This window comes from Meleagris gallopavo, chromosome 7, assembly GCF_905368555.1.
Source record: "Meleagris gallopavo chromosome 7, MGAL_WU_HG_1.1, whole genome shotgun sequence".
In the NCBI taxonomy this organism is placed as follows: domain Eukaryota; kingdom Metazoa; phylum Chordata; class Aves; order Galliformes; family Phasianidae; genus Meleagris; species Meleagris gallopavo.
The window spans coordinates 14,782,099-14,795,790 of NC_139410.1; the positions used below are offsets into that span (position 1 = coordinate 14,782,099).

A 13,692-nucleotide genomic window follows, 5' to 3' on the forward strand; every position below is an offset into this window, starting at 1 on the left:
AAAGAAGGACCAGATTATGTATACCCTTGTGTTTTTAAAGAAGGCAATGTCAATTACCATCATGCTGCTAGAGTAGATCCATCAATGCCCAGTCCCACAGTCCTTACTCAGGCAAAAAAAAGCCCCTGCAGGGCCATCAAAGCTCCAGACAGACTGCTTATACAAATGATCAGCAGGCACAAGCTGCACTTTTTCCAAAAAGGAAAAAAAAAAAAACACAAAACAAAACCTCTTTGCTAAAATTTATAATCTGCAGGTTTACTACTGTATCAGTCAGACCTTCAAACTTTTTATAAAGAACAACATTTACAAATGTAGATGTTTATCTTTTAAACCATCATTTGTTCCAAAAAAATGCACATTCAAACTGTGAAATATTAGGAAAATACTCTTGCAAATAAACTATATAAAGATAAAATACACTTCAAAGATATTTTTCAGGTTATTCTATAAAGTGCAGAGAAATCCTTCTAAAAAGGGAAATTACTACTTCCTATAATAACAATATAATTACAGCAGCCTTTGCATAGCATTTTTTATAGAAAATTTAAACAGTTTCAGCTTCTTCAGGAAGAAAAGGATGAGAGACTCCCTTCAAGGTCAGATCTTTCATTTGATATCGATCTATTTTCTTCCGGAATGGTTGATGACACCAGATCTCCATTTACAGCATTTCCAGGACAGTGAGCAGATCCTATGAAGATATCAAGAAGTATTTAAATTTCAAATAAAAAATACCCTCACCCAATCTGTCAGTTATTCTACTTGTTAAGTCTTTGCTCTTCATAAGGGATAAGATGCATAATTACTCTGGACTTCTACAAGATTTCCACCAATATCATGTACAAGGGTAATGTATACTAGGTGAACATTCATTATATCCATCTGGTACCTTTTTTAAACAATTAGTATTGAATTTGAAGGACAGCTATCTGCGCAGACAAATGCTGTATGACAAAGATTGATTACAGAAAGAAAAACACTGATGCACTGATACGCATTTACATAAAACAATTTCTATTAATAAAATGAAATTGATGACTTCTGCAAGTTGAGTATTATTAGATTACCTGTCAGGAAAGAGGAAAAACTAGGATAACTAGAAAAGTCTGGTATTAGCAGGAACAAGACTTTTTCAGCAATCCTGGAAAGAGTTAAGCTTGGTGAAGAAGGTCCAGATGTTAACAATCAAATCAATACTGACATGCAGCTACATTAGCAGTGATACACAGAATGGAGTTTAAACAAAGCTTATTAGCTTGGGATTTCTGGTGGCAGATCCTAAGTTGGTGGCAGGTGACTGAGGCAAAAGAGGTTGTCATTCCACAATATGTGAGCATCAGAGAACCAAGGAAACGGTGTGGAGGTGCAAATATTTGTGCCATGATAGCATAAAAGCATTAGTACCTCTCCAGGCTCACACATGCTTTCAAGCACTGCACAGGCCTCAGGTTTTTTTTTCAAACCAAGTGATGCACTAGGCATTCCAGAAGAAAGCAAGACTAAACCAGAACTAGTCAAGAAGAACTAGTCAAGTTAAAAGTCTTTCTGAGAGGAGTTAGGACAGAGTCTGAAGGACAGCAAGAATCAAGACTGAAAAACCACAGAACCAAATACTAACTCAGTAGGCCCCATCTAACCAGGAGAGACTACTATTTAGTACAAACACTCCTGTTTTAGTTAGATCTCCATTTTAGATTACAAGCAGTCCTACTCATTTCAATACTTCAGCTTCAGCTGTAAGATTCTTATCAATATGAATGAAAACCAGAGAAATCAGCTACATAATAAAGTTGCTTCAATCTGTAGTGTAGGAAATGTATAACCTAATCTTTTCCCTTACACTGGCATCAGCACTGTAACACTTGACATAAACAGGGTAATGAATTCTACAGAAAGATATAGAAGAAAACCATCCCTCCTCCAAACTTACTCTGAGAATCTTCCAGGGGAGTGTCACTGTAAGATTCTGTATCTGAGTGTGTTCTTCTGCGTTGCTGTGATAACCGATGGAGGGATGAAATTGGTTCTTTCACAGAGTGATTATCCCTATAAGCAAAATGAGTTATATTAGTAAGAAAAATCTGTAAGAACCCAAATTTTAAAACAACTTTGACTATAGATTTGTTGTTCTATCAATTATGTTTTTCACTATACTAACACAGAAATGACCTGGTCAACAGAACATCCTTGATTTTCATAATTTTAAACCCTGAAAATTGAAATAAAAAAAAAAAATGCAGTTTGTTGTTTGCATGTAGAAGAAAACAGTTCAAAAATCTGAAAGACTAACCCAAAAAACAATGGTAGCACTTCAGGCTACATGTCTAATTTTATGAAATTAGCAGAAGTCATTTGCATGAAGTTTCTAGCATGAATAAATATTTACAGAGCAAGTAACAGACACAGCAGCTCCATTATTTGCCAAAGACACTGCACCTTAATTTTCAAAAGCAGATCAACTTACGCCTTTTAATTTCCTCCCCCCCCAAATGAACTTTATCTCACACTTCAATTTTAGTGCTAGCAGGTTCAGAGAGGGTATTGAGAAAAAAATCTAATGGAATAGAAAAGTACCTTTCTGAATAACAAGGACCAGGATGGCTAATGGAACGCTTCATCTAGGAAGACAAAAAAAGTCACAAGTTATTTACAGGAATGATTCACACCGACATTGTTATACTTTATTTACAACATCACAAAGAGGGCGGATGATTTTCTTTTATTTTAACAACTTTTGTTAAAAACAAAACAAAACACAACCTGTTTTGACTAAAAAGAAAAGAAAAAAAAAAAAAAGATGGATTGCCACCAATGCTAAAGCATTCACACAGGAAATGCAATTTAAGCAAAATATGTGATAAACAGAAATACTGAGGTAGTCTTCCCCCCTACCAAAAAAACATTTATTTTACATTCTGCACACACAACAAAACCAAAATTCTGTCCTTTGATTCTTTGTGGTTCTTCTGACGCCACTGCCAAACTTTTACATATGAAAGGTATTACTTTAAATAAATAAATTGGAAGATAAATAGATTGGAAGAAGATAAGGAGATGAGATCAAAGAGCAAATAAAGGGATTTGCCACAACAAAAAGCTACAATACAGCCCATCTTAGAATCTACATATGCAATTAACAAGATATTTAAGACGATTCTGCATATACTGTCCTCCTAAAAGAAATGATTAGTAACTAAAAGTTATGCAAGCAGTATCTTTACTATTATTTACCTTTTTGATAAATAACATTATATTACATTAATATAAACTTTTTTGAATGATATACATTGAAAGATATGTTAAACTGCTGAAGTGCTTCTAGTATTTAAATCTCATTTCATAGATATCTCAGTATCAGGATCATGATAGGTATGACAAATTACTCTGATTATGTAAAGGCTAGAAAACAAAGACTGGAAACAGAGAAGCATTGATTTACTAAATATTTAAAACCAGCACTGAACACAGCAGAGTCAAGATTCCATCTGTTGACATCAAAGCACACAGCTTTCTGCCATTTTTCCTCCCATAAACAACAACATGACCCTTAGAAAAAAAAAGTATTTTAAAAGTGTCTAACCATTTGGACAGGTGATGGTGACACAGGAGAAACTAAGGGATCAGGGTGAGGCAGCTGGAACATTTCTGGCTTAAACTTGGCATTAGCAATCTTCACGCATTCTTCAAGTGTTGTGATAAAAGTATTACACGTGGCACTAAGCAAGGAAGAGGCTTCATTCATGTTCTGAAAGCAAATGAAAGCAGAAGTATAAGCAAGAAAAAAGACAGACACAGTTTTTCCCTATCTCCACTAAATTCCATCCTTACTATTAAGACCTAACAGTAATTGAGAATCATAGAATCCTTACAGTTGTAAGGGACCTTTAAAGGTAATCTAGTCCAACTCCAGTGCAATCAACAGGGACATCCACAGCTAGATCAGGTTGCCAGGAGCATGATTCAGCCTCACCTTGAAAGTCTCCAGGGATGGGGTATCTACCACATCTCTGAGCCAACCTGTTCCAGTGCCTCACCATCCGAGTTATCGATGATTTTTTCCTTATAGCCAACCTAAATTTAACCTCTTTGAGCTTGCAACTCATTCCCCCTTGCTGTGCAGGGTCACCTGCTAAAGAATCTGTCCCCTTCTTTCCTGTAGCTCCGCTTGGGATACTGAAAGGCCACCACAGAGTCTTCTCTACTCCAGGCTGAACAGTCCCAGCTCTCTCAGCCTATTCTCATAGGAGAGGTGTCCATCCCTTGGATCACTTTTGTGGCCCTGCTCTGGATATGCTCTAACAGGTCATGCCTTTCTAGTACTGTGGATTCCACATCTGGACACAGTATTGCAGGTGAGGCCTCACCAACACAGAGTAAAAGGGCAGGATCACCCTTTTCGACCAGCTGGCCATGCTTCTTTTGATACAGCCAGGATACGGTTGGGTCTCTGGGCTATAAGGGCGCATTGCTGGCTCATGTCCACCTTCTCATCCACCAGTATCCCCAGGTCTTTTTCACCAGGGCTGCACACAATCTTTTCACCCCCCAGCTTGTATTGATAGAGAGAGTTGCCTCAACTCAGGTGCAAGATCTTGCATTTGGACTTGCTGAACCTCATGATCAGGTGGCCAGTAGTAGACAACAATCACAAGGCTCCCTTTGCTGCCTCAGTCTCTAACTGTCACCTAAACGCTTTTGACTTGCTCACAACTATTCTTCAAGGGACAGCTCTTCACATGCTATTCCTTTTCTGACACAGATAGCAACACCCCCACCCCTCCTTCGTTGCCTGTCCCTTTTGAACAGCTTGTAGCCATCGTTAGCCACGCTCCAATCATGGGAATCATCCCACCAGGTTTTGGTGACAGCTACTATATTGCTGTTTTCTAGTAGCATAGTATCTTCCAGATCCTCCTATTTGTTTCCAAAGATACGTGCATTGGTGTAGAGACACTTCAAGCTGGACAGCTGGTCTTGTCGTCTCCTTAAAGAATAACTCCTAAATTCCTTTTATATATTTTCCTTGATTTTCTCCATTGTCTTCTATCACCCCAGCAGTCACTCCCTCATCATCATAGCATTTGTCTGGACTGCAGCTTTGCCAGCACCTCTCAAAGAAGCGAGTCCTTCCATGCCCCTTCTAGCATCCTGTCCCTCTAATATAGCTATGCCATTCCACACCTTATCAATGGAAGGCTCACTTCCCTTGCCCCCCATCCTCCTTTAAAACTCTTCCAATCAGCAATACAGCAAATGATAGTGGAGTAGCACAATCCTAGGCTACAGCAAATAAAAACAAGTCCAAACACAGCAGCCATGGACACAGAAACAAAGGAAAGAATTACTGCTTACTTTTGGAATGTCTCAGGCAGAAAGGCAGGGATCTCCAGCAAGATACCCTTGCCTATACTGCCAACCCTTAAATGAGGTCTGGGAAAGGGCAGATCCTGCCTTCACCCCTTCTGGTCACTCAGGTGCACTGCATACACCTGGGCTCCCCTAGGTTGGCCCTGCCTTCCCACCAGGTGCTCAATCACTGCTTCAGGCCATGACTTAGCACTTCTCCTACAAATGCTATTATATATTTACTAGAAGCAGATATAACAGGTCTTTCGTCCTTTCAACCAATATTAGTATTACATAGACACAGGCATTCAAAAACTGAGTTGAAGATAGATCTCTCAAACTTATGAAGAAGGGAAAAGAACATAAGTTGTCAGTGGAACCTTAAGCTGAATAAGATACCTAATGCCATTACAGAAATGCAATACCTCAATGCTAGGAGGAGAGCAAGTCTCATCGTGGTGAACAAATTCTTGTATTGTATGAACTTGCTGCATTAGAAGATCACAGTAGAGACGAAGTTCAGACATTTTGGTTTTAAGAGATTCATTGGTCTCACTTATTTCTGTAAGAAATAAAGGAAATATCAACTTACAGCACAATAATTGCTTAAACTATCATTACTTACTGGAAATTTAGGTACAGATCTTTCACAGAGGTACAAGCGCAGAATGTAGTCTGTGTTCAATTAAATGGCATGGAAGGTAGAGTGGAGTGAAGACTACAACCAAGTTCTTTGATCCACAGTAGTTCCATAGGTAGCCTTAGACATCATCAACTTCAAGAAAACCCGATGGACTGACTCTAAGAAAAAGAATACCACGATGGGGACTTGGTGGCATCAAACTGTCTACCTGCTACTCCTGGGCCAAAACTCTGCCATCCTTTTTACAAAATGCCACCCTTTAGTGAACTCTGCTCAATACCAAACACACCTCCATTCCAAAAGCTACCTGCCTCCAAGGTGCAAGACAATTTTATGCCAATCAGAACAAAGAAACGTAATGACTAGAGTCACTCAAGCTCCATCTGCAGAGTAAGAAATGCTAAAAAAAATTGGCTTAAGAGAGTGGGAAGATAAGGAAGATACATTCGCAGACAAGTGAGAGACAGACAATCTCTGATTCCTGGAATCTGAATGGGTTGTAACTCTGTTCCCCACACTATAAGGTTGCCTACTGGGTAAGGCTCACACACTCAGCTATGTTGAGCGCTTCCTCAGGAAACTTTGTAATCTCTATAGAGTATGTTTTATAATTTAGTGTTCTTGTGGCCAGGCTGTACTACTATTAGTTATTCCATGTGCATTGCATTGTTTCTGATTAGCCTCACACACTTTGCAGACAGCAATCACCAGCAATCTAAAAGCACCCATAATCTGTTGCTAATAAACTGCACAATCCAAATGATTTAGCTGTGCGGGGCCAAGAGGTTGTAAACAAAAAAGGAATACCACTAGACAATTAGCTTGTACTTTTTGGTAACTGATGCTGCCTGAAGGACAATCAGAAAGAAGCATATAACAAGAAAATAAAGTTGAAAGCTGTCTCAACTACAGTGCAGTATAGAAAAAAAAAGTCACTGAATGAAAATTTAGCAGACTGCAGAAATGGTTACATCAAGACAGCAAAAATACTGTGCAGAAAATAAAAGCAATTATAGAGAACCAGACCGGCAGCAGCTGAAATTAAATGGCTTCATAACCACTACAAACAATACGGTCATAACAGTAAGTTACTGATGCTTCTCACAATAGAAGAGGTCAAGAAGGTAATCTTTTCCCTCTGGTCAAGGCTTGTGAAACCACATCTGGAGTACTCTGTTCAATCTGGACTCCTCAATGCAAGAAAGATATGAGCATACCAGATCATGTCTGGCAAAGGATTGTGAAAATGATTAAGGGACTGGAGTCTCTGACATACAAGGAGAAAGCGAGGCAGCTGCGAGTATTAAAGCGTGGGCAAATATGAAGCAGTTTGTAGATAACTCAGTATTTGACAGGAGGATTTAAAGAAGACATAGCCAGACTGTTCTCAATGACAGGAAAAAAGGCAATGTACAAAAACTGAAACATAGGATATTTCATCCAAGCTTCAGAAAATAGTTTTGTACTGTTGTAGTGGACTGTTTTATCAGAAAACTGTAGTATCTCAATCCTTGGAGATACTAAAACTTAACTGGCTGTGGTCCTGGGCAGCCTGCTGTAGCTGACTCTGCTTGAGCGGGTATATAGATCTATACTATCTCAAGAGGTCTCCTCTAGACTCAACTATTCTATGAAAAGATTTGGAAAGATGAAAGTATACTCACATTTGTACACACCTCGGGTTAACTAGGAGAGATCACCTTATTTACATTCTTTTTCTTACATTTATACCCTTTAAATATTTTGATTTTGGTTTTCATAAGAGGCTTTTAGTTTGATTCAGTAAAGTACTTGCGTGTTGCCTTCCTGTAGTGGAGGTGATTTCATCCACTGGGTTTTTGGAAGAATTCTCTTCCACAAAAGGAAACTTAAACAATGCCCAAATATTAAAATTCAGGATGCCTTACTGTCAAATAGGACAGCGCTGAATGCATTCAGAAATTTTAAGAATAAAGCATGTGACTGATTTTACATAGAAGTGGTTCTTCGTAGTCTATAACAGAATAAAGACACCACTGCAATGTCTGTAAAAATGCATTAGGCAAAAAACTAAGAAACATATATACCTTCTAAGAAACAGGCCGGCAAATCAGATATCCAAACTCCATAGACTTTGGGTTTAAATTGCTTGTTCCTAACTGCCTACAGTCAGACTCTTAACCAAACATGGAGTATTTGTTAAAGGAGAAATGATACAAGTTTCTTTGAAGTAAACTGAACTCATATTCACAGCAGCTGTGGCTATGCTGCTTCATATGGTCACAGCAACATTCCTGGAATGCCAAACAGATACGTGGTGCAGGACAAATCTGAAGAGGGCAAAGTAATCTAAATTGAAAAGCAATACAGAAAACAAAGAAGTGATAAAGCCTATAAGCAGCAAAATAAAGTCAATAACAGAGTATGTGACACAGTTATTTGCATCAGTCCCTACCACAACTCATATACCATGGGGAAATATACCCTACAGATGACTAGAAATGATTACAACTTCTATTTTAAAGACAACAGTGCTGAATTTCTACGACAGTATTTTTGCTATCATTACATGAAAATGTGCAAAAGTGCTTGGCTTGTGCATGCTCTAGATAACACACATACCTTTCTCCTTTTTTGTTCTAGTATCTGCTAAACAGGCCTTTGCACTTCCCAGTGCTACCAGCCACCTCTGCCTTTCAGCTGCATTAACTGCTTTCATATAGAAATGCTGTTCTCCTGGGATGATTAACTCCATTCTGGTGTTGTCTGTTGCATGGACTAAAGATATAAAAGAAAAAAAGAAGTTTTAAGAAAACCAAACCAAACCAAAATACAAAAACAACAACACACACACTCTAACCTGGTAACAATTTTTTATTAAATAAAAAAATCTCAAAGCAATATCACTGTACTGCTGCCAAACAACAGAAAGCCCAGAACAGCTCCCTAGTGCATCTTCTTCAAGAGAAAAGGCAGGAACATCAAACACGAAACAACGCAAATAAAAGGACATTTCCTTACCGCATTAACAATTCACTGCACACTAACCTGTAGTAACAGCTGCACTCTAACTCTGATCTAAAGATGGCAGACTTAAGAGTTTTGTTGCAAGATGTATTTATAGAGGACTAAAAAGTATTTTAGAGGATTAAAAAGCAAATTAATTTCCTCTGCTGTCAGATCGTACAGCCCTAGAAACAAGAATCGAGGTGGACTCCACTTACAGTCCATTATATCCATTACTGTCTTCAACAGGATACTTTGCTGAGTTCACATTACCAACCACAGTTTCTCCAGATCCACTTCCCACTAGCCATGGACATAGGAGATAATCAAATCCAGACTTCACCTAGTATCTTTCATACACCATAAGAAGAGAACAACAAAAATGACTCAAGAAAACAAAAGACTGAGCATCTCTGCTTTCTAAGCATCTCCCCTTTCAGGATACTGCTGCCACTCTTCTGAAAAATAAGCATTTCAGTCCCTTACATGACTGAAAAGAGGTATAAACAATTAGCCTAGGCCACTTCAAGCATAGGCCACATGCGCACAACTATTCAGAACAAAGAGGAATATATTGTGGGTTCTGAATTACAATAATTAAAAAAAAAAAAAAAAGCTCTAAATGCCCCAAACCTTTTCTTTTGTTACCTTTTCATAATTCACTCTATTATTCGTAAACTACAAAGCAATCATGTTAAACTATAAATACACAAAAAGAAGAAGAAAAAATCTATGATGCAAACTGTACATTGGGTAGTCTCTTCTACCTCCCCAACACCTAAAATTTCTTCTAGCAGAAATCCAACTCTTACCTTTTATTTCACACACAGCCATCTTTATACTTCCTTTGCTGCCTTTGCAAACGTCATCCTGTGAATCATAGTATGACAATATCCCATTGTCTAAGACAAACCACCGAGGCTGCCAACCTGGTAAGATCAAAAACATGAAAAAGGAAGTTTAGGTTAATTACTAAATAGCAAATCAAATGCATCTCTTTGGCTGTTAAATCTTTTATAAATGATGCAAACATTATAGCAATCCCATGACACAACAGGAAATAAAGAGTCTGTGGTCTGAAGACAAGAGCTGCTCTATCATCACACCAGTATTATACAGCTAATTCACTCCCATTCTTTTTGAATGAAAGATTGGCAGTATTTCAGTTTCCACTACTTTCCATTCTACTGCAGAATGAAATTTTAATTTAGCCACTGCTTAATCCCATTTTGAAGGGATACCTCTGAAGAAACATCTTTGTCCAAAGACATTTTTCAGGTAAACTTCCTTTAGATTACAGTCGTAGAAATAAACAACTGCCATCACAACTGCCGTGTTCAGTCTCCACTACCTACTGTATTTCAGTGAAAACGTTTGCATGCCACACTTGACCACTGACACACCATTGTCTCTGAAGGTAGCTCAGCTCTACTGCTCAACAACTTAATATCAAGCACTGTACTGGGAACTGAGATGCAGCTTATATTACTTAGAGTCATTTGCAAGGACAGATTACACCAGCTCCACTCAGATTTTCACCAGCTTTGCATCAGCAAACTTATTTCATGATCACTGACTTTATTCTGCTATAAAACTGAGCAGTTTATACAGGTATCTCTGAGAACTCTATACAGCATTATGACAAATAGAAATGCTAATATATTTTAAGCCGTGAGGGCCCATGACAACAATTCTTCTATTTATTTCTCTTAGAGCTGTTTCATAAAACTCAATGCTCAGTAGAAAGGGTACCATAGTTCTCAATACTATTAAAAAATATTTTTGTCTAGCAAATTACCTTTCTTTCTAAACCCAACACAGAACTTAAGTATTCCTTGAGAGCATACCAAGAACTTGGACCCGTTATAGGTTGTATCAGCTAGGCAATATGAACAGATTATCCCTTTATTTTACAACCTGAGACCACATTTCTAATTTCCTGTTTGGTTGAGTTGGGACAGGAGTAATGTATGGCCAAGGCCTCAACATATTTGGTGACACAATGATGTGGTCTTTGGGACTCACCGTGCCACCAAACCAGCAAACCAAGCTGCAGCCATTTAGCACCCGCATGTTGTAACACTGCAGTTTAGACGGCCATCACTCTTGAACATCTGCTAAAGGCTTCATACTGCTCACGTTTAGTCATTATCGGTGTCAATGCTAATTCAAGAAGTGTAGGACCAGATCATATGAACTACAGCATCACAGACTCATTAAGGTTAGAAAACCATCAAATCTAGCAACAAACCCATCACCACCAGGCACATGGAAACATGTCCTTCAGCACTACATCTAAACATTACTTGAATACCTCCAGTGGACAGATGGACAGTGACTTCATCACTTCCCTCCACAGCCTGTACCAGTACCGCAATTCCAAGATAAGGAAATAATAACGTGCAATATTTCTTTAAGTTATATATTAGCTGTAACAGCATATATCTTTATCTTTCAAAACGCGGGCATGTACTCAATAGGCAGATCCACATTCTCATAAAAACAGAATATTAAAAACAAGCAAACAAACAAGCAAAAAAACCCACAATCACTAAGGGGCCCCAGATCCCATAGGAAAAAAAATTCAAGTTATATGTATACAAAACCACTTATACTAAAACAACGTGCAACTAAATGACTGTACAGAAGACCGTGTCCTACAAAACGCAGCTCTGAAATGCACTAGGGTTTTTTTTTTGTTTGTTTGTTTTTTTTCCCCAAGCGGTATGGTGTTGCACTCTGAACTGCCCTTATCTCCTTAGCACATGCATTAAGTCAACAAGCTTCTGAATAGTCTTATTCTGATAAAAAAGGACTGTATACAGATGATTACTTTTGCCTCATATTATACTGGCATTGGAAAAAAACAGAAGCAAGGTGCCCCACAAAAGTAAGCCGAAGAACAAAACCATTTCTTCTAACTTGAGTTTAGATTAGTAGCTAAATCTGATATTTGACAGAACACTTCACAAAATTTGTATTTTACAAGTCCTTAGATGCAAACATCAACATATTATTGAAGCTAGAATAGAGTCTCCTTTGCTGTTAAAGAAGGAAACTAAATAATATTTTCCACAATGCTTCAGCAATGATAACAAGCTGCTTGGCTACTACTGTGAAAACTACAATAAATACTACGGCCTCTTTTTAGCTACAAAAACACAGAGCAGAGTAACAACAAGGTTGGTAACAATACTGAAAAAAAATCAGTAATATGCTTAGTTATCTGAAACTTGGTTCCCTGCTATACTCAGGAAATTCTAGAGAATTTCTGACACCGTAATTTTCAAATGCAACACCAGCAGATGCCCTCAGCTGGGCAACACACGTGGAAGGAAGAGTCCTGCAGATTGGTAGTTTAGAGGGAATTGACTACTAGAGGCAGTCATGCGCACATACATGTAACTGTCTATTGTACAGCGTTTCCAATTACTGTTACATATTTACCTATTAAGTAACAGACTCCAAATGAGAAGTTTGTAATAAACACCACAAGGTATCCTGTTTTCTAAACCTTTAGAGCTCTGCACCACTCCACACTGAAAACCTGAATTCTCTGAAGCAGAACAGCACACACGAGGAGCAGGAGACTGAGAGGCAATGAAGTCAATGGAGGCCAAGAAGAGGCTTGATTAGGCACAGCATGGGATCCAGCACAACCTACTCTACAGGCAGAATCAGTTCTATTATAGCACTGGAAAAGAAATCTTTTCCACCTTGAAAGTGCAGCCTACCCACTGCTATCTCCAGACAGAGACATTGTCTCTGTTATGGGAGGATGGAGCAAACAAAGCTGCGCTTTCAGTCAGCAAATGCAGATAATGCAGATCTGTGGTGCACTTCTCTCCACAGCAGCTCTACAGATACAATTCCTGCATATTTTACCCTGAACTCCAGCTTTTATATGTTTTACAGGTTAGGACAAAGAAGCAGAGACTTTAGAAACCAACATCCAAAACCCTATTAGGAGAATTCAGACTTCAGGAACATTTAGCACTGAAGATTTCGGGTAACCCTACCTGATTATGAACAGGTTGCCCGGTAAGTCTGTGAATGCCCTTTCCGTGGAAGGATTAAAGGCCAGGCTGGGTGGGCTCTGAGGAACCCGGGCTAGAGGGAGGTATTGCAGCCTATAGCAGAGGGTTAGAACTATATGATCTTAAAGGTCCTTTCCAACTCAACCATTCTGCAAGTCCTCAACATCAAGCAACACTACCCAGCAGATCCGCACCCAGCAAATAAAAGCCATTTCTCATGAAGACGGAAAAGAAAGAGCAACATCCAAGCTGGCAGAACGAGACGCTGAGACGGAGGCTCCCCGCCCGGCTGCCAGAGCCCCCAGCGAAACGCAGGGCTCAGCCCCGCAGCTGGAGCCCGCCACCCAGCACGAGGCAAGGCGCGACGCCGGTGCCCGCACGCAACCCCCCAGGGCCGAGGCCCAGAGCCCCGCACCGCAGGCCCGGCCGTTCCAAAGGCCGCCGCAGGCCCGGCCCACCGCCTACCCGCCAGGTAGTTGGTCCACTTGTACAGGACTCCTTCCATCTCTCAGAGCCCCGCTCCGGGCCGCATCCTCCTGCTCCGCCGTGGGGAAAGGGCGGGCGGCGCCGCGGAGCTGGGGCTCAGCTCGCCGCTACTCCCTGCGCGGAGGCGGAGCCGCCCGGCCCAGCTCGGCTCAGCCCAGAAGCGGCTCAGCCCAGAAGCGGCCCAGCCCAGAA

General features: G+C 39.7%; 1 protein-coding gene across 2 annotated transcripts; it reads right to left on the reverse strand.

The window, feature by feature from the left end:
* Positions 1 to 232: 232 nt before the first annotated feature.
* On the reverse strand, positions 233 to 13,668 carry PLEKHA3 (pleckstrin homology domain containing A3). 2 transcript variants are annotated; one of them, XM_085228586.1, is made up of 8 exons: positions 13,480 to 13,668; positions 9,790 to 9,906; positions 8,594 to 8,749; positions 5,775 to 5,911; positions 3,584 to 3,748; positions 2,578 to 2,621; positions 1,934 to 2,049; positions 233 to 694 (listed from the first exon to the last, which is right to left on the reverse strand). In XM_085228586.1, the coding sequence occupies exons 1-8, from the start codon at positions 13,517 to 13,519 to the stop codon at positions 567 to 569; spliced, it is 903 nt and encodes a 300-aa protein (XP_085084712.1). In that variant the 5' UTR covers positions 13,520 to 13,668; the 3' UTR covers positions 233 to 566. The 2 variants fall into 2 exon arrangements, with proteins under 2 accessions (XP_085084712.1, XP_085084713.1); XM_085228587.1 differs by lacking the exon at positions 3,584 to 3,748.
* Positions 13,669 to 13,692: the final 24 nt, after the last annotated feature.